This window comes from Silurus aristotelis (genome assembly GCF_946808225.1).
Source record: "Silurus aristotelis genome assembly, chromosome: 29".
Classification (NCBI taxonomy): Eukaryota; Metazoa; Chordata; class Actinopteri; order Siluriformes; family Siluridae; genus Silurus; species Silurus aristotelis.
Genome location: NC_139602.1, coordinates 2,464,107 through 2,490,511, shown reverse-complemented (window position 1 = coordinate 2,490,511; position 26,405 = coordinate 2,464,107). Strand labels below are relative to the sequence as shown.

General features: G+C 42.5%; 4 protein-coding genes across 7 annotated transcripts; 3 read left to right on the top strand and 1 right to left on the bottom strand.

Annotated features, from left to right (window-relative positions):
• Positions 1-282: 282 nt before the first annotated feature.
• On the bottom strand, positions 283-8,346 carry pcmt (protein-L-isoaspartate (D-aspartate) O-methyltransferase). 4 transcript variants are annotated; one of them, XR_014532403.1, is made up of 8 exons: positions 8,211-8,346; positions 5,856-5,960; positions 5,137-5,168; positions 4,866-4,970; positions 4,174-4,294; positions 3,160-3,245; positions 2,709-2,975; positions 283-1,347 (listed from the first exon to the last, which is right to left on the bottom strand). XR_014532403.1 is itself a non-coding variant. In XM_083535177.1 (8 exons), the coding sequence occupies exons 1-7, from the start codon at positions 8,263-8,265 to the stop codon at positions 2,796-2,798; spliced, it is 684 nt and encodes a 227-aa protein (XP_083391303.1). In that variant the 5' UTR covers positions 8,266-8,346; the 3' UTR covers positions 283-1,347; positions 2,751-2,795. The 4 variants fall into 4 exon arrangements, 2 of the variants coding, with proteins under 2 accessions (XP_083391303.1, XP_083391302.1); XR_014532404.1 differs by having other exon boundaries at positions 2,743-2,975; XM_083535177.1 differs by having other exon boundaries at positions 2,751-2,975.
• An 876-nt stretch (positions 8,347-9,222) lies between these two features.
• nup43 (nucleoporin 43) lies at positions 9,223-13,619 on the top strand. The gene is made up of 8 exons (XM_083535147.1): positions 9,223-9,436; positions 9,525-9,647; positions 10,128-10,205; positions 10,403-10,565; positions 10,712-10,847; positions 11,040-11,191; positions 11,311-11,427; positions 13,278-13,619. Exons 1-8 carry the CDS (start codon positions 9,305-9,307, stop codon positions 13,502-13,504), a joined length of 1,128 nt encoding a protein of 375 aa, XP_083391273.1. The 5' UTR covers positions 9,223-9,304; the 3' UTR covers positions 13,505-13,619.
• Positions 13,620-13,756: 137 nt separating this feature from the next.
• On the top strand, positions 13,757-21,072 carry lats1 (large tumor suppressor kinase 1). The gene is made up of 8 exons (XM_083534976.1): positions 13,757-13,953; positions 14,481-14,903; positions 15,458-15,608; positions 15,698-17,016; positions 17,665-18,247; positions 19,041-19,223; positions 19,340-19,446; positions 19,863-21,072. The coding sequence occupies exons 2-8, from the start codon at positions 14,565-14,567 to the stop codon at positions 20,349-20,351; spliced, it is 3,171 nt and encodes a 1,056-aa protein (XP_083391102.1). The 5' UTR covers positions 13,757-13,953; positions 14,481-14,564; the 3' UTR covers positions 20,352-21,072.
• Positions 21,073-23,341: 2,269 nt separating this feature from the next.
• On the top strand, positions 23,342-26,270 carry lyrm2 (LYR motif containing 2). The gene is made up of 3 exons (XM_083535196.1): positions 23,342-23,487; positions 23,609-23,749; positions 24,343-26,270. The coding sequence occupies exons 1-3, from the start codon at positions 23,443-23,445 to the stop codon at positions 24,421-24,423; spliced, it is 267 nt and encodes an 88-aa protein (XP_083391322.1). The 5' UTR covers positions 23,342-23,442; the 3' UTR covers positions 24,424-26,270.
• The last annotated feature ends 135 nt before the right edge of the window (positions 26,271-26,405 follow it).

The following is a 26,405-nucleotide window of genomic DNA, read 5'->3' as shown; positions in this document are numbered from 1 at the left end:
AATTGGACTAGCTCATTTAAAACTAGCCAAATTGCTAGAAAATTTTACAAAAATATAACTAGCTGAATTGCTAGCTAATTGGTATAACATTGAATATAGTTATAATGACTATAGGGTTCTCACACTAACCCTGATCTCAGACCACTCCAAACCGCCAACACGCTATAAATAACATCATCGAGACATTCTGACATCATGACATTCTTTTGTCACGTGACTCCCATAGACGCTATGCAAATTAGCAACCTGAGAGAAAATAACAAAAAAGGCAAGAAACAGACATTTGCACTGGTTTGGGTTTTTATTTGTGTAAAGCCACATATGTGTGTGTCACAATCAGCACGGTGACAGCCAGCATGTGCACAGTGGAAGAGACACAAGTTCAGCCCTGCGTGTGTGTGGATCGGTTTTTGACGGAACGTGTGTCGAACGCGGTGTGAGTCTCAGGAGCGTGTTTGTATTGGGACAGCGAGAGTGTAAGCAAGGGTCTAGGATGGTGTCAGCAACGAGCTGTTATTCAGCTAGGGGTTTAAATAGTGTCTGAGCGAATCTATGCTGAAGTTTGCTACATGTTAATAATAATTTAATTGGTCAATAGCGTTCCATAATATATTAGTGCTTTTTTGTTCAAAATTTAAATATATATAGCGATTTTTTTTTTTGTAGCTACATTTTTTTGTAGCTGAAAAAGAAAAGCAAATAATTTCAAGCTTGAAAAGAAGGATTTGAGCTCAGCTGCCGGATTCGAATCTACTTCCTACAAGATCCCCAGCTGCAACTTTTTACAAATTCGATGCCAAAAAAAAAAAAAAAAACCTGCGTTCAGAACAATGTCACATATTGAACATAAGAAAAGAAGGTGGGTAGAGATGGTGGATTTATCCTTTAATATCACCCTCATTCCTACAAGTCCAAACAAAAAAACCAGCACCAGCTCTAAACAAAGCTGAAACACACTAACTGCAAAGAAATTTAAAAAAGAAAAATCAAATCAGCTGCAATACTGTAGTTCTCACAAAAAAAAAAAAAAGTGCACCTGCAAATCAAACAAACAAAAATTCACAATCCGAAAGCAAACCGCAGGCATGAAAATGTCGAGACAAAGCCCCTCATTTCATTTTTTTATTATTTTTTTCCATGCAGTCGTTTCTCGTCCATCCTGAAGACTCTTTGGCCACGCGGCAGTCAGACTGCCCAGAGAGCGAGAGTGCAGAGAGCGTGGTTTTCCTTCGTCGTCCGTTTATCATCCTGCTAGTTGTTTAGTCCAGATGGATTCTCTGTGTGTGTGTGTGTTTGCATGTATGTATGATGGGGTATATTGCCAGACTGTTGTTTTAGAGTTCATCCCTACAAAAAAAACAACAAAGAGAAACGAGTTCAAAATCAATATATCGTTTTCACACTCACACTCACACTCACTCCGTAAATGCATATATTCAGTATATAAATGAGCATGCTCCTGTTTAGATCCTCATATTCATTCAATCCTAGCTACGTTTACATGCAGACCAAAACAAGTTGCTGATCGGACTACGGTCCATCCGATCTAACGTTTCCAGCCGTGGTGTCAAACTCAATTAAAAAGACTGGGTCTAAGGAAAAGGCCAAACACGGTGAACATTAAACGGACAAGACGGACGGAATACATGATAAAGTGCGAAAGTAAAACGCCAGGTAAAGATTTTCTTTTCCATCAAATCATTAATGTATGCGGTTCGATCCTGCAGATCTTCATGACGGAGAAAGGTTGCTCACACAGACACGTACTTCCGAACATGCAGAAAGTTCGAGCAGCCTGTAGGCGGAGATTAGGCATCGCGTCAGGGATGGAACGTGGAAACTGTGCAGCACCAGGAAGAATGGGTCAGAGAGCCTAAAGTGGCACGTGGGTCTTAATGTCGGATTACAGAATTTGGAACACACCCTTATCCAGAGCACTTCACAATTCATTTATATAATCGCGGTTGAGGGATGTGCTCCAGTTATATAAAGCAGCAGAGGTAGCCCTATTTGAACTCACGGTCTTTCAAGCAGTAGTTCAAAGTCTTGACCACTGAGCTGCCACTTCTCTAACAAGTGTTGGACCATGACATGCTCCGGAACAAAAATCTTTGATACTGTCACAATGGGGGTCAGGTTTTTGAACATTCGCACAGCGACCTGACAAGAAACTTTTTGTTTATTTCTTTTTTTAAACTCTTATAGTGTGGAAAGTCTGTGAAACCTATACGTCTCAGAAAACTTTAGCGCTGTTACGATAAGAGCATAGGGATTCACGTGAACCTGTGTATTAAATTAATACTGATGCTGTTGTTCAAAACAAAATGGTGGGGGAAAAATGTAAAAATTTGAACCAATCAGAATAAAGAATTGAAAAGCGATAAGGTGGGCCACCTGAATCTTTGCATGTAAACATAGCCAGTATGTGGGAGACATGCTTCTCTTCCAAAGCACTGCGTGAGTCTGAAACTTAAAGTCAAGCCGTCGCCGAATGCAATGAGGAACCTGGTAAGTCAAATGTAAATAAAAAAAATTATATTATTTCAAAAAATGAAAAATGTATTTTCCTTAAATTAGAGTGAAACTGGAGGCGGGGTTAAGCAGGGAAGAAAAAAAACGTGCAGACAGTCATCATGGTATCGAGAAGGTAAAAAGCCGCAAAAACAACCGACCAAAAAAAAAAAAAAAAAAAAACCCAGGCGACTTGCAGCAAAGGCAGCCTTGTCTTGCTCCAGACCACACCATTTCACCTGTTCCCTGGGGAAAGGAAGGAGGGAGAAGAGAGGGACAGGAAGTCACTTCCACCTGGACCACTGCTTGTCTTTGTCTGTTAAAGGCACGTAAATCACCCCCATGAGGGGCTTCATTTTGGTGCTGCCGTCCTCGAGCTTGTCGTGCTGCTCCAGCATCTGGTTTCCTCCAGCCGGTCCGACTGGCAGGATAAGACGCCCGCCGGGCTTCAGTTGATCCAGTAACTACGGGAGACATGCGACAAACCCTACAATTACGAATGCCGTGTTTTGTGTGTGGCATCAAGCAGCTCGGATTATATTTTTTATACTAAATTATGTACAAATTCGTTTTATAAAAGAATTCTTAAATCATAAATAAAATTTTTACATATACTTTATATATTCAAACGTTCAGGGTAGAACTTACAGCCTGGGGAACAGACGGAGCTGCGGCTCCTACGTGTATCGCGTCGTAGGGAGCCTCCTCCGGATGGCCCAACCTGCCGTCTCCAACTGCGCGCACACACACACACAAACTATCAGGTCCCATGACCTCCCACCTCCATTTCTTTTCTGAACAGATGGGCAGGTCGCTGTAGCAATGCCAGCAATGCTGTAATGCCATTTGAGTGTGGTTAGACCAGGAATAATTTAGCGCCTTCAACAGAACCTCTTTAGGCTCTTAAGAGAGATCGACAAAACCGGAGCGAACAACAGCAACCTGAGAGGCGTTCGTTAATCATTTAATAGATGTGACTGCAGAAAGAAAGCCACTGTAAACTTGTGTAAAGGAAATTAATGAGAGAGTGAAGAAGGACGTGTTGGCTCAGGGGATATATAACTAACAATAAGTCTTAACTAACGTCCGCGGATTAACTTAATGACTAGCTGACTAACCATAAAGGACAATAAATCAAGGAAGGCTACACATAGCACACATAAACGCTAAATAAATAATCAAAGGAGACCATCTCTATAGATTCTGCCTTTCTACCAGATCAAAAAAACTGAATTAGTGCTTGATAGTGTTATGGTGAAGATGTTCTGCCGGCTCTGAAAGACGCTGTAATAATTATACCAAAGCAGGTTTTGCTTCACAAACAACTACAGACCACAAAGTGACAACCAGTATATCGCCATACACATACGACTAAAAATATGTGGACACCCAAACATTTGCCCCCATTTATGGTTCTTTCCCCAAAGTCTGAAGAACACAATTATATAGAATGTCATTGTACAGAACCTGTTCCAGAATCACAATGCCCCTGTGGACAAACCGAGTTGGGACTAAATCTAGAATGAAATGAAACAAGCACATGCTGATGTGTCCACAAACCTTTAGCCATACAGTCTATGCGTGGATGAAGCTTCAGGAGAAAAAGCATTTGGGAGAAAAGACGCGTTCAGGAAATTTCCCGATCGTGGAACTTTACCTTACCGAGAAGATTGATGCGTCCTGATGATATCAGCGTAGGATCATCTTTCTTGACATTGTTGATTGAGTCGTCCACTAGTTCCTTTATGTGATCAATCCCAATGACTTTTCCCTTTGGCCCCACCTGCAGTTCAAAACACAAAGCGAAAAATGGCACCCTTGCAGAAAATCTAAACATAAACAATCTCAGCTATAAGGTCAAAATTATTGAGACACCTGACATTTCAGCTATAAGTGGTTCTATCCCAAAATATTACCACAAGCATTAAGGCAATTGTATAGGATGTCTCCAGGCATACTAGAATTGAATAAAAATTTCCCTTTACGAGACCCAAACCTGTTCCAGCATGACAATGCCCCTGTGCACAAAGCCAGCTCCATGAAGGTACACTTTACATGGGTTGGAGAACTCTGACCTCAACCCTATTGAACATCTTTGGGGCGAATTTGAATGGCACTCCAGGCCTCCTCACCTCACCTACATCAGTACCTGACTTTACGAATACCCTTTGGCTGAAAGAGCACAATCTCCACAAATCTCGAGGAACATCTTCCCAGAAGGGTAATGAGGACTGAATGTGGAATGGAATGTTAAAAAAAATGCTCAGATGTCCAAAAGTTTTTGTCTATATACTGTACCAAAGCATGAGCCACACTGTTCATACCTATTAAAGTGAAGCAGATTTGTGACTCACCATTCTGGCAAAACAGACGGACAGGATGCCGCTGCCCGATCCCACATCCAGAGCTTTGGCACCTTCATACAGCTGATCATGTAACAACTCCAGTGCATATGCATGCTACACACACACAAAAACACACACAGTTATCAGCACCTGTTCTCATGGCAATAGTCCAATTAGATGCTTTTTTAACTTTTTTTTTTAAACTTAAACCTGATGGTTGTCTAATATTGCCTCAAAAACAGGTTCCGGTATCATGTCCTAGGGAGACTTTGGCACTTACCATATGTGGCGCACTGATGGTTGCCTGATATCCTGAGGAAATTCAAAAAAAGATTTGTTAAGACAGAACAGCTAAACCACAGCATGGCTTCCTATTATAATAAGCTCCACTCTTCTGAGATGATGTTCCGCTGGATTTTGTGGAGATTTGTTTGAGATTCGTTTAGCCACAATTGCATTAATAAGGTCAGGTACTGTTCAGGCCATTTCAGTTCATCCCAAAGCTGTTCAAATAGGGTTAGAGCGCTATAGCAGGCCACTCAAGATCTTCCCCTCCAACCACATCTTCACTAAACTGGATTTCTGCACAGGAGCATTGCATAGTGGAACAGGTTTGGGTCTCAGTTAAATTGAAGGGAAAAATGTTATGCTCCTACACAATTGTGTGGCTCAAATTTTTTGGTAACCATTTTGAAGCAGAAGAAACATGGCTGGAAAAGTCAGTCGTCCCAATACTTTTTGTCAATATATGGTGCTTTCCCAAAATTTTTTTAAATACATGGTTTGATAAGGTTTTAAAACCTCAACCCTGATAGAACACCACCCAAGACATTCTCACCCATCATGATGCTAACTTCACCACCCTCACATTTTGGCTGAATAAACTCGCCCATGCTCCAAAATCTTGTGGAAAGCCTTCCCAGAAATGTAGAGCTCATTATTATAGCAAGATCTGGATTACATCAGAGATATGATTAATATCATCAAGATAATGATTACCTATAGACTGTGGAGAATCCATATAAGGGTTACATCTGGAGAAATGGGCTCGATCTGTCTTAAGCATGACTTCATACACACGGTCCGACTTGATGATGCCATTCTCTGGAGACACACAAACACACACACACACACACACACACACACACACACACCAATAAATTACCTTTATTTATAGTCACAGAAACATACATGCCATTCTCCCTTTTACCATTCAGACACCACTGTGAGATGTTTAATGAGAAAACTCTATTTTATATATCCTCATACACACTGAGATATATCATTAGCATTCCGTGCGATGATTAATCACGTCAAAGCAAACAGTGTGTGTGTGTGTGTGTGTGTGTGTGTGCGCATGCGCTTGCGAGTGTGCAAGCCTGGCTATTTCCAGCAGCTATGCGGCAGAGCCAAGGCCAGAGCCAGAACGCTAAACGCGCACACCAGCTCATCTTAAACCAGGCGCGGCTGCCAGACGAGTGTCAAATGGCAAGATCGCAGACCAGTGCAAAAAAAAAAAAAAAAAAAAAGGTTACATAAAGAACAACCACACGAACGCAAACCAGAACATTTTAACCCGTGAATTGTAACAAATGCTAATGGAGGGAAAACGGTAGAATATTATTATTGTTATTATTATTATTATTATTATTATTATTATTATTACTACTACTGACGCAAAGAGAAAGATCAGAAATCGTAAATGTAAAAGGCTTTTATACCATAAACAAACACAAATTTAACTTATCAAACCGTCACAATCTGCATTAATGACGAGATTAATTTCTTTTTAAAACAACAAAATGTATTTTCTCAACTTAGTGATATAAAATTTATTATTTTAATACAAACATTATAAAAAATAATTTGGAAAGGTCCTGGAAAAGGTCTTGGACTAGAATAGGTCTTGGAAAAGGTCTTGCATTGGAAGTCCTGCATGAACTACGCACTGATTAGAGAGAGAAGGTTGTGAGGTTAAATCCCACCACCACCACTGGGCCCTTGATATAAGTCCTCAAACCTTAACTAGTTAGATGTATATATCCAGATGATAAAGTCATTCTGGATAAGGGGCATCTGCCAAATGCCATAAAAGTAAATCATTCACTCGTAAGTAAATATTTTTTCCTCAAATGCAGTCAAAATGAATTGCATTTTAATTGTTTGTAGAGCACATTTAACAATGGACATTGTCCCAAAGCAGCTATACGGAGATAAATAGGGTTACTTTAAAAGGAACCAGATTCAAAAGGGAACCCATCACCAAACGTCTATTTATTATAGTGCCATCATTGTCAAGGTGTGTTGATCAGTGAACTGTTCGTGCAAAATGCAGTCCTGAGCCATTGTAGCGGACTGTTAATATTGATTCTTGAAATTGAAACTTCATGGATCTTCAGTCTGTTCGTGTCGAACCATCCTCAGCTGCACAAAGTGGTTTCTAATTCCATCCAGAGGTAGAGCGCCGAGATGGATCAGGTGGATCCAAAAAGAAGAAAGGGACAGGATCGCTTGCATTTGCATAATATAATATATATATATTTTCGAAACTTAGTAAGATTGACTCAGAGTCTGGGTTCTGTAAGCATGAAATGATTTACAGACTGATGTGATGTAATCCCTGAAGCCCAACAAAAGATTTATCTGAAAGAACTAAAAGAAATAGGCAAGTTCAAAACCGTCGCATGATTTCCATTCAAAGAAAGCAAAATTTCAAGTTTTGCAACCTATAAAACCGAACCCATGACTCACTAAGAAATATTAAAACATCGAGGTGATGCTACATGCAAGCAGAAAATAAACTGCTATCTTTTATACAAACACAACCCAAACAGTAATATCGCTCGATATATCGACTACATTCATCGATATATCGAGCAGTCACCTGACAGCCGCACAGCCACGCCCACCCAACTAGAACATGAAGGGACTTTTGTTTTTAGCTTTTTTTTTTATGGTTTTAAGGAGTGACCATTATTAAAATAGGATTGTAGAGTCATAACATTTATCATGAAATATTAGTTATAAACCGGGGGCTATTTTAGGTCAGGTTAGCATATGACTCGGTATAAACCGAATTAGCAGCTATAGGAAAGTTCATGACGCACATTAAAATGAGTGCTAGGAGTCATTAGACGTTAAAATAACTTCATTTCAGGAGAGTGAATACAACTTATTTTAGCTCTCGAACAACATCGAGCTAGCATACAGAGGCTAACTCGCTGTGTATAAGCCCGGTCCGGTTTAACACGGCGTCGTGTGTTCTGGTTCGTGAACCAAAAGGAAAAACGAGGTGGGTTTTTCCCCCGCGAATCCGCCGGGAAATACGACAGCGAGAGAAGAAACGACACTCACTGCGGAGGTTGTTGACGAGCTCCGCTTGGCTGGCTCCTCCTGACTTCCAGGCCATGATCGAGCACACCCTGCGGAACAGGTAAAGAGCGGCGGTGAGGCCCGCGCCTGCGCACAACGTCCTGCCCAGCACGCGCGCCACTTCCCACGCGGACGGGGCCTCGACGTCACCAGACATGCGCGCGCACGCTGGGGGGGGAAACACACCTAGTGCTCTGCGGTGACTTATATATAAAATATTTTATAAGTATATAATATATAATAATAATATATATTTTTTGTTGTATATCCCCGACCCCCCTCTCTCCTCTCGCGCGTTCGTATCGGTATTGTGCGCTCGAACCGCGGTCCGACTATAAAAGGGGGCCGGTGCAGAGCGCCACCAGGAGGAGGCGCCCGTGAGCACGCGTGACGTCTATTTTGCAGTATAGAAGATGGAATTTTTTTTCCCCCTGACAATTTTGCCAAAAGTTTTCGGACACCCGCTCATCAACTAACATGGGATCTTAAGAGCCTACAGCAAAAAAAAAAAAAAAAAAAAAAAAAAAAAAAAAACATCACCAGGGTCTCTCTTTGCCCCCCATTATGCACATCTTACCTTACACACAACCATAACAAACAACTCTCTCTCTCTTACACCCACACACACACACACACACACACACACCCTAACACAGTCCCTCAGGTCCAGACTATGTAACAGTGTCTTTCTGCAAGTCATAGGACTACTCAGAGCCAAGGGATTGTTTTGACACACACACACACACACACATAAATTAGCATATGTGCATTTTATATATTGCCCTAGTTAGTTTGTAGTACTGTTATTTTATAGGAACGCACAAGTAAACATGGCAGTACAGTACTTTGCAGTTTTTTTGTCTCCATGGAGCCACCGTAGTGAGTGGACCCAGTCACGCCCACATTCCTCAGGACCTGCCTCCGTTGTTCCCGCCCTTTACCGCTTCTTTGGTCCTATTTGAGCGCGAGAGCAAACTCGTGTCCAATCACATCGTCAAAAGCGTGCGTCGGAAATATGGGCGGGAAAAAAAAAATAACATCCGTTCTCAGGAACCCAATGGAAGCAGGAGTCGGACATGGCGGCGGAAATGGAGTGTGTTAACGCTAAATACGTTTCCCACAAGATCAGTAAGACGCGATGGAGGCCAGTTTCAGCCGCTTCATTACAGCAGCCTGAGGTTTTCTCCACGGGCTCGTGGGACAATGAGGTAACCAGAAAAAAGACACGTGGAGAGCAGGGGATGACTGCGACTTCCGGTTGGAGAAGATTTTAAATCCCTGTCTGTTGTGTTTCAGAATAATAAAGTGTGTGTGTGGGGTGTGGGAGAACCTGCAGGCTTCACCATGGAGGATGAACTGGAAGGAGATCCGCAGCTTCTGTGTGAATGTGAACACGCCGGGGACGTGCTCGACCTTCAGGTGGGTTTTGGAGCGCCTTCAGGGGAATGTGCATAACCCGGGCTCGAAATTGGCTCCAGGTGACGTCACATGTCTGCCCTGTCATAAACATTTGCATGCATGGATGGCGTTCAATGATTGGTCACAAGAAACCATGGTGATTCCTTGGTTGGTTGCTGGGAATGATGGTGATTTGGGATATTGGTCATCAGGAATGATGGGGATTTTTGGGAAAGGTTATTGGGAATTATGGTGTTCCAGGGGTGTGATGGCCTGGAATGATGATGATGATGATTGGGGGATCGGTCTTGGGGAATGATAGCGATTTGGAGGATTGGCTACTGGGAATGATGGTGTTCAATGATTGGTTGCTGGGAATGATGGTGATATTGGGAATTATGGTGTTTTAGATGTGTGGTGGCCTGGAATGATGATGATGATTGGGGGATCGGTCTTGGGGATTTTCCAGTGTGTTTTATGTGGTTTTTAATTCCATTTCAGTTCTTGGATCAAGACAGACTTGTAACGGCCTCGTCAACCGGAGCAGTGACCGTCTACAAACTCCATCCTGATAACCAGGTATTAATATGTTTAACCTTTAAAAAGAAGGAGAATAAAGAACACTTTGGATGATCAACATGAGGGTGGTACCAGGCCACATTAAACCACCCAGACTTTAATCACTTTTCTACAAACTACACATTAGCAAGTGTTTCATTCTTTACTTAATATGTGTAGGTAAAAGAATGGCTTATATGTTTTCTGTGCAACTCCAGACTCTATCTGTGGCTCATGTGTGGGACCGGGTACACCGTTATCAGAGTGCTAACGCTCCCTGTACTGGAGTGGCGTGTAACAGTCCGGAGCTGATTTCAGTAGGCGAGGACGGGAGAGTCATCCTCTACAAAGCAGATCAGAGGGCCATCGTGCGAGCCATCGGTCAGTTTTTACTGTGTTTTCCTAGACTGAATGTATCGTGTCCACATCTTCAAAATCTCAATATAGTGTTTTTCTTCGTGTGTTCATGCTTCATATTTATTATAATTTTTTTCTTTGTTGTTGATATTTTTAAATCTTGTGCGCAGAAAACGCAGACAACAGCACGATCCATGGCGTGACGTTCCTGCGGACGACCGAGGTCTTGACGGTGAACTCCATCGGCCAGCTGAAACTCTGGGACTTCAGGAAGCAGGGCAGCGACCCTGCTCAGATCCTCGCGCTGTAAGACGCACTCAAGCATTATTAAAGAGTATTAAAATAAAGAAATTTTTTGCTATGAAAATAGGAACAGGAGATTATGGATTATTTTGTCGTCTTGTTATTTTGCTATTTATTATTATCTATATGTTTAGACCGTATTGAATGTCTATGTATATATAGATAAGTAATTGTAACCCCTTGTTGTCTGTGCAGCACCGGGGATAGGGTTCCTTTGCACTGTGTGGACCGACACCCCAACCAGCAGCATATAGTAGCCACCGGAGGCCAAGACGGCATGCTGTGTATCTGGGACGTGAGGCAGGGCAACATGCCCTTCTCCATCATGGAGGCTCACGCCGCTGAAAGTGCGTCAGGGATCCGTTCTTGTTTTGAATTTTTTGCAACCGCTCATTTTTAGTGTGTGAGATCTATTTACAGGGAGGAACCCTGTAACTTGGTGCTGTTGTTTCCTTTTTTTCTATAGTGTGGGAGGTGCGCTTTCACCCGACAAACCCAGACCACTTGTTCACCTGCTCGGAGGACGGCTCTCTGCTCCACTGGGAGACTTCCTCGGGGTCTGACACACCCTTGTTCCTGCAGGGTAAAAACTATTAAAGCTTTTACTAATAAATAAGATCTACAAGGCATTTACTGGTCCTACAGGCGAAGGAACGGGGGAGCTTTCAGACACTCCTGGTTTTTATTTAATCTACTTCCATTGTATATCTCCACTTTACATTTCTACACACAATGTTGTTTGGTTCTACACATGTCTCACCCAAAATGTCAATTTTTTCCCCTTTGTTCTTGGCTAATGTTCACCAGTACAGTGATTGTACTATTCATGGTTTATTCAGTGATGTATAACGACTCCTCAGTCCTGTTTTCAGATCTATATAATGATGCTCACACCACCATGCTTTACTGTGGGTATGGGGTTTCTTAGGTGCATTCATACAGTTACTGTAAATGTGACGAGCTGAAGGATTGACATATATGTGGAATTTTGTTATGTTTAAATCTTAATCAATATTTGGTGTGACCACCATTTGGTCGAGTGTATGATCGACCAGTTATACCAAGCAGGTGCTAATGATCATCAATTTCAAATGTACCTCGTGTCTGAGCATTGCAACAAGACACAAGGGTCTCCTCATGCTTACTTATCTTCAACATCATGGTGTCCTCAATGCAGGCAGATACTTATCCATCATGTAACATGATAAGGGAGGTATGTAATGTATTCTGCAGCAGGACAACTACCCCAAACTTGCAGCCAGTGTCATTAAGAAGGTATCTTCAAAGTGGAGATCAACAGAGTAAATGTTTTACCTCACAGAGCCCTGATTGTAACATCATTGGATCTGTCTGGGTTTACATGAATAGAAAGATTTGAGGCAGCATACATCTGGAGAAGATCTGTGGTTGGTTGTCCAAGTTTGAAGTTTCTTCAAAAACTGTGCAAGCTTTTAGAAATGGTGCTATTTTGCCGGATTCAATCTGGATTTATATTCTGTTTTTTTACTTTCTATTTTCAGGGTTTCTACACATTTCGGGATTTGAGTACGAGTGATTTCTAGCTCTGGATTAGTACAGAAAAAGGAACATTCAGTATTGATATTTGATGTTTCCAAATTATTGCCCTTTTCATTTTTCAATCATATAAAATAAAACAAAAGCTACGTCTACACTAACAGCATTTTCATCTTAAAATGATCCATTTTGCAATCATTTTCCACATCAAGAAAAAAAAAAACTCCCGTCCCTGTACTGCTCATAAGCAAAACGTAAGATGCTTCGAACCGCATTGGCGTTTATTTACTTTCTGGCTCTTTGAAATGTCTCACCAATTAATCAAAATTGGGAAATGGAAACTCAAAATTCTTAAAGCCTATTCGAATTTCCCAACTTTGGGGAATGTTTTCAAAAAGCTAGGTTTGCCTCGACTAAAAACTCTCTCGGTGTGGACGAAAAGCCAAAATGTGTGTTTTTAAAACTAAAACGTATCAGTGTAAACATGGCCAAAATATTTTTTAACAGATTGCAGTTCTTTGTTTCTTTCTTGGTGAATTGCACATGAACAATCCGTCTGCTGTAGGATTGAACGTTTACAGTTTAAAAATGTTTATAAATGATTAACATTGCACAGGTTTAGAGTTGCAGGTTTAAATGCGGGTGTTAATTTGTATGTGCTGCAACATTGTCAATTATTTGCTAATATAAAAGATCAAAAACATTAGAGATTCTGACTTTGATATACATCAAAGGTTGTAACGTAACACGTGTTGGAATTTTACATCATTCTTTAAATATGGTCTTAAAAATCTTTAGGGAAGTGTTTGGAAGCATTCTGACTTGTCACATCAAAACTTCTCACATGATCTCCATCGTCAGGCTTTTTTCACCTCTGTGAGATATTTTTATTTACATTTTTCTCTTTCTCTTGGTCAGGACGTAACAGCAGCATGATGTCCCGCAGTGCCACGGCTCCCGCAGGTGGAAACCAGTCCCTCATCAGTGCCTGGCTCAACGGGGACTCCAGCAAAGGCAAACTGGAGACCACACACATGCTCCCCAGCCAGACGCTCTCAGTCAACAGCCTGGATGTGCTCGGGCAGTGTTTAGTGTGTGGGACCGACGGGGAGGCTGTTTACGTCCACAGACGTGTTCCTGTCTGACCTTTGGGTTACACCTGTTTGTGTGTGTGTGTGTGTGTGTGTGTGTGTGTGTGTGTGTGTGTGTGTGTGTGTGTGTGTGTAAAACACTTCGATTAAAAAAAACAACAAAAAAAAACCCTCTTGTTTTTGGTGTGTCATTATATCCAGTTTACTGAAAAGCATCATTGATTTTTTAGTTGTTTTTTTTTTTTTTTAAAGAAAATAAATACCTATTTAGAAGGCTCCCTAAAGGCGAAAAGCATGATGGGAATGCGAGTAAAGTGCGCCTACATCCGGGTATTCTCGCTGTCCTATTGACAGACACCGGCGGAAATCCAAGGCGACAGTGTCAATAGAAAAGAGGCGAAAAAACGAGTGCTAATATTTCTGCGAAAACTAATTCAAGAGGGAGAAATATATACGAGTTAATTATGATTGTCTCAAACTAAATGGATATTCTGTAACCGAGGGTAAGTGTTTTAGCTCATGGTTTATGTACCGCCAGTTTCGAGGGTTTCATGCTAATCATAATTAGCATGTGTGTGTTTGCTAGCTAGGCCCTAAGAGACCTATTGGCGATATTTTCTTTTCTTTACATCTCTTAGAAATGTGTGAGAAACGCATTTAATTCGGTTAGTACGATTTTTTGAACTAAGTTCACTCAATGAATCGATTTGAGGAGACTAGCCTGCTAAGAACGTAGCTCTAGGCTATGTAGCGAGAGATTAGCTAGGCCGTGTTAGAGCTAGATGACATTGTAATGGATGTAAAATCACAACATTTCATTCATTGTGATGTTATGATTCGATTTTAAGCTTTAATAGATTGTGTCAGTAAGGAAACCCTTTCTAATGTTATAACTGGGTTATAATGCATTGGCAGTGCAAAACCCTGGTGAATTTTTTTTGTATATATATATATATATATATATATATATATATATATATATATATATATATATATATTTGTCGATTATATATATATTTTTCCCATACAGGTGAATCAAGTTGTTGCAACCCCTCCCACTTGAGTCAACCCAGATCCGTTCCCATCGTCGGCCGGCTCACTACATGTGTTTTTCATGAAGAGAAGCGAGAGACCCGAAGGATCCAGGCAAATGAGGCCAAAGACGTTCCCGGCGAGCAACTACAGCGGCAACGCTCAGCAGATGATGCTGCACGAGATCCGAGAAAGCCTACGCAACATATCGCTGTCACGGCCCTCGGATGCTTTTAAGGTGGAGGCACAAGGGCAGCAAGGGCGCAGCACGAACCACAAGAACCACTACCACAAAGCCTTGCAGGAGATCCGTGAGTCGCTCTTGCCCTACTCTTACGTAACCGGGCCCGCTCCTCCAGGACAAGCCCCTGAGGTCAACGTTCAAATGCTGCAGGAGCTGTTGGCTGCAGGGTTTGAAGAGGTACGATATCGCAAGTGTGGATGTATATATATTTTTATTTTGTTATTGTGTATGTGAACACACACTGACCAGGAGAAGAACATTTCCCTCGTCAGGTGATCGTTCGACATACTTTTGGTATGACGGCATCGGTATGTGGACGGACGAGTTTTAGTCGTAGCACAGGGCTCGGAGAATCTCAGCGCTTGTTTGTTTGCAACTTCCACATACTCCCTTCCTCATTCTTTCTGTTTTGCTGTTTCTTTTTTTTCTTTTTTTTTTTTTCTTTTTTTTTTTTTGTGAAACATTTTGATGAAAAATATTTTCGCTTTCCTACACGTTTACGCGTTTACGTAACGTTACGTGTTTTCCCAGGCCACCACTTGTTTCGTCACAAACTAAATAAAAAATATAGCCTAAAATGCATGAATATAGATTTAAATCCTGTGTATAAGACGGAGCAGTATGGAATCATGAAGACCACATGCCACGGATCTCGGCACCAAGCCTGGACAGGGTCTAGACATTTCTTACAGTGTCCGATTTCCCAAATAAATGTGTGTGTGTGTGTTTAGGAGATGGTGATCTGGGCTCTGAAGCAAACAAACAATCGTAGCTTGGGGGCAGCTGTGGAGTACATCAGTAAGATGAGCTACCAGGACCCGGGTAGGGACCCGATGGGAGCTGTAGCAGCACGGACAACTAACACAGCTATCAAAGCAGCTGGTGAGTGCAGTCTGCTTTTTATTACAATTTACTTCTGTATCTGTATAAATATGGTGATAGTGACTCCCTGCTTTGTGTTTCCTGTGCAGGTCCCTCACACATTCAGCAGCCAGTTCTGCGCAGGCCGAGCTGGAAGGGCTCCAAGGAAACTCTGGACCCTCAGCGTCACAGTGGTCTATACCGCTCTAACAGTCCCAGCCCTCAACCTGACCTGCCTCGACCTGTAACCTACCCCCAGGGTCATGCAGCCGGTGGTCAGCGGGTGAATCCTCCACCTTCTTCGTGGGATTCAAACCCTGCCACCAAACGCTACTCTGGGAACTTGGACTACCTCACACCTCGCATCTCGCCCATCCCGCAGGGGCCATGGGCCGAGAGTTATTCGAACCCTCCAGCCCAGGCGCAGAGGGGCATCAGTCCAGTGCCCATGGGGCGCCAGCCCATTATAATGCAGGGATCCGGAGGAAATAAGTTTAACTACCCGCCCTCCTGGCCCCAGAATGGCTCTGCGCAGGTGGATTATGGACATGGCATGGGCATGGTGGGAAGCTCAAGGCAGCCTCCCCCTCCTCCGCCATACCCTTTGTCTCAGGTGAGTCCTACGGCGCAGCAGATGCAGGCCCCCAATCGGAACAGTCACAACCTGGAGATGTATAACCTGGGGGTCCTGGCCCAGTCTCGACCTTCAGCCCAGCAGCCGCCGCCTTCTGGAAATGGCAGCAATCAAGATCTTCCTCCTCCATCTTGGCCTCACAACATGCCCGTACGCTCTAATTCGTTCGCCAACGCTGCACCACGTTCGCCGGCAGCCAGTTCTCAGCCTTCTGCTACCACCGTCACAGCCATCACACAGGCACCCGTCTTGCAGCCAGTCAAGAGCACACGCGTCCCCAAGCCTGAGCTGCACACCGCGGTGGCGCCAACGCACCCACCCTGGCTTCAACAATCACAACAACCACCACCTTCACCATCTCCATATCAGGAATCGTCCGTGCCCGCACCAGCAGTGTCCCAGATGCCAGTCTCGGAGGTCCCCAGCTACCAGGGCCCCCCGCCTCCATATCCCAAGCATCTCCTGCAACAGCAGGCACCAGCTTCATGCCTTCATGCCAAGGACGACGAGGTTGCTGACGACGATGCGGACAATTCCAGCACTTGCTCCGGTGACCGCACCGACGGCTCAGAGACTGTCCAGGGCAGCGCTGAGCGGGAAAAGAAGCAGATCACCACGTCGCCCGTGCCCGTGCGGAAGAACAAGCGGGACGAGGAGCGGCGAGGGGAGGGAAGGGTGCAGCTTTACTCACCACAGGCCTTCAAGTTCTACATGGAGCAGCACGTGGAGAACATTCTAAAGAATCACCAGCAAAGGCTGAGACGCAGAAAGCAACTGGAGAGCGAGATGCAGCGGGTTAGAACCTCTCACATAACCTCCATAACTTTTCTCACTCTTATTCTTCCATCTTCTCAAAGCTTTTCTTTTCTAGTCCTGCTCTAAATGACTCCAATCTCCTGGTGTTTGTTCTTGACTTCTAGCCCTGTTTTTCCTTTTTCCTGCTTTTCCACTCTAAATCAGCTGGTTTTGCGGTAACACTTTCTCCTGCCAGCTAAATAATCAACACAGACGGCCGAAGAAGTAAGGTTCTGTAGATTCAACACCTTTTGACTGCATGCTTTGCGTCAGTGGAATGTATGGATGGGGCTTTCTTTTGCTAAAAAGAAACAAGATTCTGCGTGTTTGAGGGTTAATTTCCGGAAACTTTTTATGGGATCTTAGTCATTCAGTCTGGTTGTTTGAACCAAAAAAATATTTTTTCCAACTAAATTTAAATTCCCTATTGTAGGCTCACCTGCGATGTTGTAAATTTTCAGTTTATTCTCATTAATTCCCATGGAAAGTTTCCATTCTTGAACATTTTGCAAACCCTAATTTGAGGTGTTTGTCTGATTGGTGGAGAGTGCAGTTTTCAACATGGTGTGTGCTTTTTATAATCCAGTGTTTCGTTTGGGTGGATGTTTATACTTTTGTGTGACTGATATTCTCGTGTCAAACCTGCAGGTCGGTTTGTCGGAGGATGCCCAAGAGCAAATGCGCATGATGCTGTCGCAGAAAGAATCCAACTACATCAGACTGAAGCGTGCCAAAATGGACAAATCCATGTTTGAGAAGATCAAGACGCTTGGCGTGGGAGCGTTCGGGGAAGTGTGCCTGGCACGCAAGGTGGACACGAGCGCCCTGTACGCCATGAAGACGCTGCGCAAGAAGGACGTGCTCCTCAGGAACCAAGTGGCGCACGTCAAGGCTGAGCGGGACATCTTGGCCGAGGCGGACAACGAGTGGGTGGTGCGGCTTTACTACTCTTTCCAGGACAAGGACAATCTGTACTTCGTCATGGACTACATCCCTGGCGGTGATATGATGAGTCTGCTCATCCGGCTAGGCGTCTTCAGCGAGGCGCTAACCCATTTCTATATCGCCGAGCTGACGTGCGCTGTCGAGAGCGTGCACAAGATGGGCTTCATCCACCGCGACATCAAGCCAGACAACATCCTGATCGACCAAGACGGCCACATCAAGCTCACAGATTTTGGCTTGTGCACCGGTTTCCGTTGGACCCACGACTCCAAGTATTACCAGAGCGGTAAGATGAGAGCAAAGCTCTTCTAGAAACATCTGTACACCTGTTTATTTATTAATTTGATCACATCAACGAATCATGTGACCACAGCACAATATTAAAAGAATGCAGATAGGTGATGCGCATGCTGTTCTGCTCATCGTGGTGGTACAGGGTGGATGTTTAATCTACCGTCAAACAACTGTTCTTATTTTTTTACACCATTTCATTTAACTTGTAGAAACTGTATTGTGTGAAAAATTCGCAAAAGATCGTGAGATTCTAAAAATTTCAGCACATTTTGCACCAGGAACAGTCCAAAAAAGCTCGTAAACGTGTAACGATTCTTTACTATACCATGCTCTGATGCAGACAACCGATCAATCAACCGATCATTTTTCAAATGAATACTGCATTAAAAAAAAAAAAAAAAACACTAATAAAATACTGAACTTTATTACAATAATAAATCAAAACAATAAAAAAAACCCCAGATACTTCAAATAAACAGCACGATGTACCTAGATTCGCCTCTAGAGGCCGCTTTAGTACTGTATAATGATTGTATGATGATCTCAGCTGCTCCAGCACCAGACACAACCCGGAAAAACTATCAGTATGAATTTTTTTGCAGATAGCCGATAGTTCCAGCAATCAACTATCGGTGCTGATTCTGATAAATCAGCTCTACATTATGCATAAATTCTGACCAAATTTAAAAGTCCACCAAGATGAATATGACTTGCCAAAAGCAGCCTGTTGGTGAGAGAAGAGTATAACGATTCACATATGTAATCACGTTCTCACTCTCTCTCAGGTGATCACGTGAGGCAGGACAGTATGGATTTCAGTATGGAGTGGGAGGACCCGTCAAACTGCCGCTGTGGTGATCGGCTCAAACCGCTGGAGAGACGGGCAGCGAGACAGCACCAGCGCTGCCTGGCACACTCCTTAGTAGGCACGCCAAACTACATCGCCCCGGAGGTGCTCTTGCGCACAGGTACACGTGCTGTCTGGGCACACACACACACACACGGTTACACAAACACTATAAACCCTACACAAAACTCTTGCCATGATACTGTTAGATTGAGGTGTGTGTGTGTGTCACGGCAGGCTACACGCAGCTATGCGACTGGTGGAGCGTGGGCGTGATTCTGTACGAGATGTTGGTTGGTCAGCCTCCGTTCCTGGCTACAACTCCTCTGGAGACTCAAATGAAGGTGAGGAGAGATTCTCTGATGTCCAGGAAAGAAAAATCTTGTTCCAGTAAAATCTCTTTTCTTTCTTAATGGACTTTCTTAACCTTCTTAATGGACACAATCCGGAAAAAAACGAACTATATGGATTTTTGCTGTAGTTTCAGTAAACAATTATCGTTGCCAATTAATCGGCAAAACCGATAATTCAGTCGACCTCTAATTTGTAGCTAATGAGCCATAAAACAGATGCTTTTACTGACAGATAGAATACATTATGGGAGCTCATTTCTGAGCATGTTTGAGCTTATTGAATTGTTATCTTGGGTACTTTTAAAGGTTTAGAGAACAAACTCTGCAATCCAAATATGAACTACGAGCCCAGGAACCCTAACATTTTATACTTTGTTCACGTTTCTCGCTCTGTCTCTCACTTTCAGGTGATAAACTGGCAGACGACGTTGCACATTCCCCCTCAGGCCAAGCTGAGCGCCGAGGCGTCCGACCTGATCGTGAAGCTGTGCCGCGGTCCCGAAGACCGCCTGGGCAAGAACGGCGCGGACGAGATCAAAGCGCACGCCTTTTTTCGGAGTGTAGACTTCAGCGTGGACATGCGGCAGCAGCCGCACCCGCCGCCCCACGTGCCCAAGATCGCCCACTGCACCGACACGTCCAACTTCGACCCCGTGGACCCCGACAAGCTGTGGAGCGACGACGGCAACCACAACGACACGCTGAGCGCCTGGTTCAGGAACGGCAAGCACCCGGAGCACGCGTTCTACGAATTTACCTTCCGCCGCTTCTTCGACGACAACGGCCACCCGTACAGCTGCCCCAAGCCCATCGAATACGAGGAGTACAGCGAGGAAGAGGGGGAGGAGCCTCAGAGACAAACCCATGGACAGGGGCGGGGCCTCGTATACGTTTAGCATTTTTATTTACACTACAAGGAAAACAACACTGTTGTATGTCAGAGCAGGGATGAGGGTCTGGTGGGAACTCTGTGTGTGAGTGTGTGTACAGAATTTTTAACAGTGTATATATAGATGGATCATATTTAGATGATTAATTAATTGTGTGTGTGTGTGTGTGTGTGTGTGTGTGTGTGTGTTCAGCCTCCCACCTGTTTGTTGAGGTACGATCTCAAGGCTGCGGTCGCGTTCTAATTTATTCCACGTTCACGTCACACTTTGAACGAGGATCGACAGAATCGCGTCTTTTCGACGCCATTCAAAGCCTTAATTTATTAAAACCCTCGTGCAAACCAAGGACTCGCTCCGGCGGGGGGAAAAAGACGAGCTCAACCCGAGCCCACGTCGCCAACGTCTCGTTAATTTACGGTCGAGTGGAGCTCCTTCTCAATGCTGGTCCAATCCTCTTCAGGGATAGGTGGAATCGTTCTCTTTTTCTATCACCGCACCTTTTTCCTTTTATACTCTGTACACGAGGGGGAAGTAGCATCTTTAGTCATCAGAACTGACAGCTAGACGAATCGTAGCGCGTCGTGCGAATTAGCCTTTATTTTGTGCATTTTCTAATTTATACACTCGAATGTATTTATAAATTATGTAGTGTACATTTTTTTTGTACATTTCTCTTGTTGTTGTTGGTGTAGGAAATAAATCCAAGGGGCGAGTTCCCTTCCTCTCACTCCAGTTTCGTTTTTTTCCGCTCATGCACACGAGAGGTTTTTCAAGGTTGAAAATCTGAAAAAAAAATCACTTCACACATGCAATATTGGCTTCTAACAAACCAGAACACAACCAGCACTGAGATTCCACCTAAAAAACATCACCACAGTCATTCTGTATAACTTTTATAATAACCTCCAGTCTTCTGGGAAGATGCTCCACTAGATTTTGTGAAGGTTTGTGCTCACTGGGTCATGAGGTGTTCCAATTCATCAGGAGATCTTTCATTCCAAACCCATGTAAAGCATATCTTCATAGTGCTGGTTTGGTTTCTGGATCCCCAGGAACACTGGATGCTGTGTGTGATTCAGAACCCACTTGTTATAGCTACTTTAAATAGTGACCATGGCTTAACACTACAGACCACAATGTTTTAGGTTCAAATCCCAGGACTGCTGTTGTGTCCTCAACCTCATGACCAGTAAACTGCTCGATTATTTACCATTTGCTTTGGATTCAAGTTCCTCTAACTAATTAAATGTTGTGGGATTTTCTTTGCTCAGTTCAGGATAATTTGCCTGATGTCTTAAATCCAGTTATGCACTTATATATACCCTCCTGAAGATAGAGACATTGAGTAAAAGACAGGAGGTGGAGCTGGAAGTAGCAGAGCTGAAGATGTTGAGATGTTCGTTGGGAGTGACGACAATGGACAGGATTAGAAAGGAGTTTATTAAAGGAGGACAGCGCATGTAGGATGTTTTGGAGACAAGGTGAGGGAGGTGAGATTGAGATGGTTTGGACATGTGCAGAGGAGGGACATGGGGTATATCAGTATTAGAATGCTGAGGATGGAGCCACCAGGAAGGAGGAAAAGAGGAAGACCAAGGAGGAGGTTTATGGATGTGGTGAAGGAAGACATGCAGATAGTTCGGTTGAAAGAGGCAGATGTAGAGGACAGGGGGGTATGGAGACTGATGATCCGCTGTGGCACCCCCTATTGGCAGCCGAAAGAAGTTGTTACCAAATTCCATAAATGTCCTGGTGTATAAGAGTCTTTACCATTTGTTGGCTCTTAAAGCATGATCAATAACTTGTCCGATATTTATTTCTATGAAAATATGATTATTTTCTACGCTTCAAATCAAACACACAGTCAAATAGATCATAGTAAAATACTTTTCTCTTTTGAATGAGCACAATTCTATTCATTACATTGAACTATGCTCATTCATATATATGTTTTGAATTAGCTGACATATAGATAGATGTGGTGGGCAAAACTGATGATTAAATATCTTGGGCTGAAAACATTGAAATTCTTAGTTTAGATTAAATAGTCAGCTGTTCTCTTCCAGTCCGGCAGACGGCAGCAGTGAGCTCATTCCCCTTAATGTAGAAAACAAAAAGTAGCGAGTAAAACCAAATATATGAGACCCACCTGTCCACGAGGTGGCGGTAATACATGACACTATCTATGAGCAGCTTGAAGAAGAAGAAGCAACGACGAAAGAAACAAAGAAGAATAAAGAGCGAGTGGGAGGGGTTTGTTAATATTTAAAGGAGCGTTACCTGATTGGCCAGTGAAACCTTTTTTTTTGTCGTTTTATTTTGAAGCGTGAATACACCGATTTTTCTGAAAATAACATGACGGGTCGATTTATTTAATGAAATTTAATAAATATAATTTAATATGCATTAAAAAAATTGGCTAATAAGATAGATTTCGGTTTTGGACCAATTCTCAAATATTTCTTAATTTATTTAATATTTATTAACAAATAATATTGTATATGAAATGTAGTTTTGCCTGATATATTTAAATAGATTGATAAATATGAACATTTCCTGAAAAAAAATAGCATTTTATTTTAGCACATTCGCCATAAAATGATTGTGATGAGAAATTATGAGAAAAAAAATTGTGACACCATATTAGTATACATTAATATATTAAAGTCATGTAATAATTGTAAATAATTATGTTAAATATTTATATTAAATATTATATACATTTTTATATATATTAATTGGTTGGATTTGTTGATTTAGATTTCATTTCAGCACATTTTAGCACATTCGCCATACCAATAATCAAATACGCAATAAAAAATGAAATTTAATAATCATATTCATTTATATTAACATAAATAATTAGTTAATCATATCATTTTGAAATGAATTTTAATCAATGCGAAAATCTTTAACATTGTTTTTTCCATAATTCTCAAACCACCGACCAATCAGAGGCGCCTTATTCTGAATAATAATGAGTTTTGTCCACATTGTAGGAAATGCATGTAAACGCCGCTCCAGTCCACGAGGTGGCAGTAACAAGCCGTCGCGCTGATCGGTTATCCTTCATTGTGTCTGTCAGCATGTGATTGAAATGTCGGTTTCAAGATTACCTCCTGTCACCCTGAACCTCAAACAGGTTAGATTCACATATAATACAATCTTCATTTTGATGCATTTATTATTTATAGATAAATACGTTGTTATTGTTATTCTGGTTGTTGCCTGAATGGTTGCTTTATTTATTATTATTTTTGTAGTTTTTGCAGAGACAGAAAGTATTAGGTCTGTACCGTAATTTGTTGAGGACAATCAGACAAGTTCCTGATGAAGCAGATCAGAAATATTTGAAGGACTGGGCAAGAGAGGAGTTCAAGAGGAACAAGGAGGCCACAAATCAGGTGAACATCCATTTATCCAAACATTGATCCATCATGATCAACAGCAGCAGATCTAAAGGTGTCTAGAAGGTCTCAGTGAGTTTTTAGATGGAATAACGTGAGCTTAAGAGAGTAACTGCAGAATCATTTAGAGGTGGGACGCTGTACAGTATCTCACAAAAGTAAGTGCACCCCTCATGTGTCTATTTTGTATGAGCACCATTGTTATGTAGCCTTAATCCTCCTGGGTGTGGAATTCACCAGAGCTGCACAGGTTGTTGCTGGGATCCTCTTCCAATCTTCCATAATGACATCACAAAGCTGCTGTTGGATACATTGATGCTTCTCCAACTCCGGATCCCCACAGGTGCTGAATAGGGTTCAGGTCTGGAAGACATACTTGGTCCCTCCATCACCTTCAGCACGCAGTGGTCATCTTGGTGGTGTGTTTGGGGTCGTTTTTATTTTTTCGGTCTTTGGTCTTGATTCCGTCCCTTGAGTGAGGCCCATTACCCTGAACTGCTGTACAAATAAGATCATTGTAAGTCCTTTAGAATAAGTGGCGTCTGTTCAGTGTTTAATGTGTTAATCAGCATCGTTACTACGTCCTGTAGGATGCCGTCCGGATGATGATCACGCAGGCCAACAATCACCTCGAGGAGCTTAAGAGATCCCTCGCTCTGGCTGGAAGGTGAACAACTCTGGCGACTGGAAACCTTGAGTGTCCTGGACTGCAGCATTTGTTTTCTCCATCTATATTTCTTGATATACGGACAAAAGTATTGGGACCCCCGACATCTCCAGCCATACGTTTCTCCTCCATGTACACTGATCAGACATAACTTTCTGACCACTTACCGGTGAATAACACTAATCATATCTTCATCATGGCACCTGTTAGCGCGTGAATATATTTATTAGGCAGCAAGTAAAAATTTTTAGGTGTTAGAAGCAGGAAAAATGGGCAAGCGTAAGGATTTGAGCGAGTTCGACAAGGGTCAAATTGTGATGGCTAGACGTCTGGGGCAGAGCATCTCCAAAACTGCAGCTCTTGTAGGATGTTCCCGGTCTGCAGTGGTCAGTATCTTTCAAAAGTGGTCCAAGGAAGGAACGGTGGTGAACCGGCGACAAGGTCACGGGCGGCCGAGGCTCATTGATGCGCACGGGGAGCGAAAGCTGGTCCGTGTGGTGGAATCCAACAGACAAGCCACTGTAGCTCAAATCGCTGAAGAAGTTAATGCTGGTTCTAACAGAAAGGTGTCAGAATACACAGTGCATCGCAGTTTGGTGCGTATGGGGCTGCGTAGACCAACCAGGGTTCCCATGATCTCATATTATCCCTGATTGGTGTATCATTATAAAGGATGTCTTTTGATTAAGTAGCATGACATTTTTTTCCCTTTATTTAAACTAGGAGACCCAAACCTGTTCCATCACGACACACACACAATACACTATAAAATCATATTTATTGAACACAAGCACACAAAAAAATAGCATTCAAATGTTAGACACTGGTGTCCAGGCTTCTCTGAAAGGATTGTGACCATCAATTCATTTGATATGTTTTATTGAACGTGAGACGAGAGGTTTCGAATTTTAATATTTGTCATCATTAGCATTTGTAAAGTAATAAACAATACAACCCCGATTCCAGTCAGAGTTGCGACACTGAGTAAAATGTAAATAAAACCAGAATTCGTTGATTTGTAAATCTCGTGAACCCATATTTTTTTCACAATAGAACATAGAAAACATCTCAAATGTTGAATTTGATGGCTGCGATAAAAGTTGGGACGGGGCAACAAAACTAAGTGTTAAATTTAAACGGTTGGAGAAACTCAGGTTAATTGACAGCAGGTCAGTAAGATTATTGGGTAGAATTATATATATTAGAGAGACGGAGTTTCTCAAAATTAAAAATGAGCAGAGCTTCACTAATCTGTGAAAGACTGTCACCAGATTGTCAATTTCAGAGTAATGTTTTAAAACAAAACAGTTCAATAGCTCAGAACATATCAAAAATTTCCAAAAATCTGGAGAAATCCCTATACACAAAGGCGAAAATCAATACTGGATGCTTGTGATCTTCGGGCCCTCAGACGGCACGGCATTTAAGTCATTATTCTGTGATGGAAATCACTACATGTGCTCTTTGACACCTCCAGAAATCATTGTGTGTGAACACAGTTTGCCATGTCATCCACAAATGCAGGTTAAATCTCCATCATGCAAAGAAGAAGGCATGCGTGAACATGATCAAGAAACATGAAACATCATCCTGTCTAAGGCCAAAGCTCATTTAAAATGTACTGAGACAAAGTGTAAAACTGCCCTGCTGCCATACAAATAGATTTCTTTTTGGAAACTATGGACACCTTGTCCTCCGGACTAAAGAGGAAAGGGACCAGTTCAAAAATCTGCATCTCTAATAGTATGTAAGGGAATAAGTGAATGTGGAATGGGCAGCTTGCACATTTGGAAAAGCTCCATCAATGCTGAATGGTATATACAGGTTTTAGGGCAACACATTCTTCCATTTTTTTTTTTTTTAAGGTAAGGCTTTGCATATTTGAGTAAGACTGCATACTGCATCTACTACAACAGCGTGACTTTGTAGTGGACGAGTCTGGGAGCTGAACTGGCCTGTCTGCAGTCTAGACCTTTCACCATTTAA

Coding starts and splice junctions, on each gene's coding strand:
- lyrm2 (XM_083535196.1), top strand. CDS start 23,443: ATGTCGGTTTCAAGATTACCTCCTGTCACCCTGAACCTCAAACAG. Junction 23,488..23,608: donor TCACCCTGAACCTCAAACAG/GTTAGATTCACA, acceptor TTATTTTTGTAG/TTTTTGCAGAGACAGAAAGT. Junction 23,750..24,342: donor ACAAGGAGGCCACAAATCAG/GTGAACATCCAT, acceptor TACGTCCTGTAG/GATGCCGTCCGGATGATGAT.
- nup43 (XM_083535147.1), top strand. CDS start 9,305: ATGGCGGCGGAAATGGAGTGTGTTAACGCTAAATACGTTTCCCACAAG. Junction 10,566..10,711: donor GGCCATCGTGCGAGCCATCG/GTCAGTTTTTAC, acceptor TCTTGTGCGCAG/AAAACGCAGACAACAGCACG. Junction 11,192..11,310: donor GGAGGCTCACGCCGCTGAAA/GTGCGTCAGGGA, acceptor TTTTTTCTATAG/TGTGGGAGGTGCGCTTTCAC.
- pcmt (XM_083535176.1), bottom strand. CDS start 8,265: ATGGCCTGGAAGTCAGGAGGAGCCAGCCAAGCGGAGCTCGTCAACAAC. Junction 5,961..8,210: donor GCTCGTCAACAACCTCCGCA/GTGAGTGTCGTT, acceptor GTGTGTCTCCAG/AGAATGGCATCATCAAGTCG. Junction 3,246..4,173: donor AGGACGCATCAATCTTCTCG/GTAAGGTAAAGT, acceptor GTGTGCGCGCAG/TTGGAGACGGCAGGTTGGGC.
- lats1 (XM_083534976.1), top strand. CDS start 14,565: ATGAAGAGAAGCGAGAGACCCGAAGGATCCAGGCAAATGAGGCCAAAG. Junction 17,017..17,664: donor TGGAGAGCGAGATGCAGCGG/GTTAGAACCTCT, acceptor TCAAACCTGCAG/GTCGGTTTGTCGGAGGATGC. Junction 18,248..19,040: donor CTCCAAGTATTACCAGAGCG/GTAAGATGAGAG, acceptor ACTCTCTCTCAG/GTGATCACGTGAGGCAGGAC.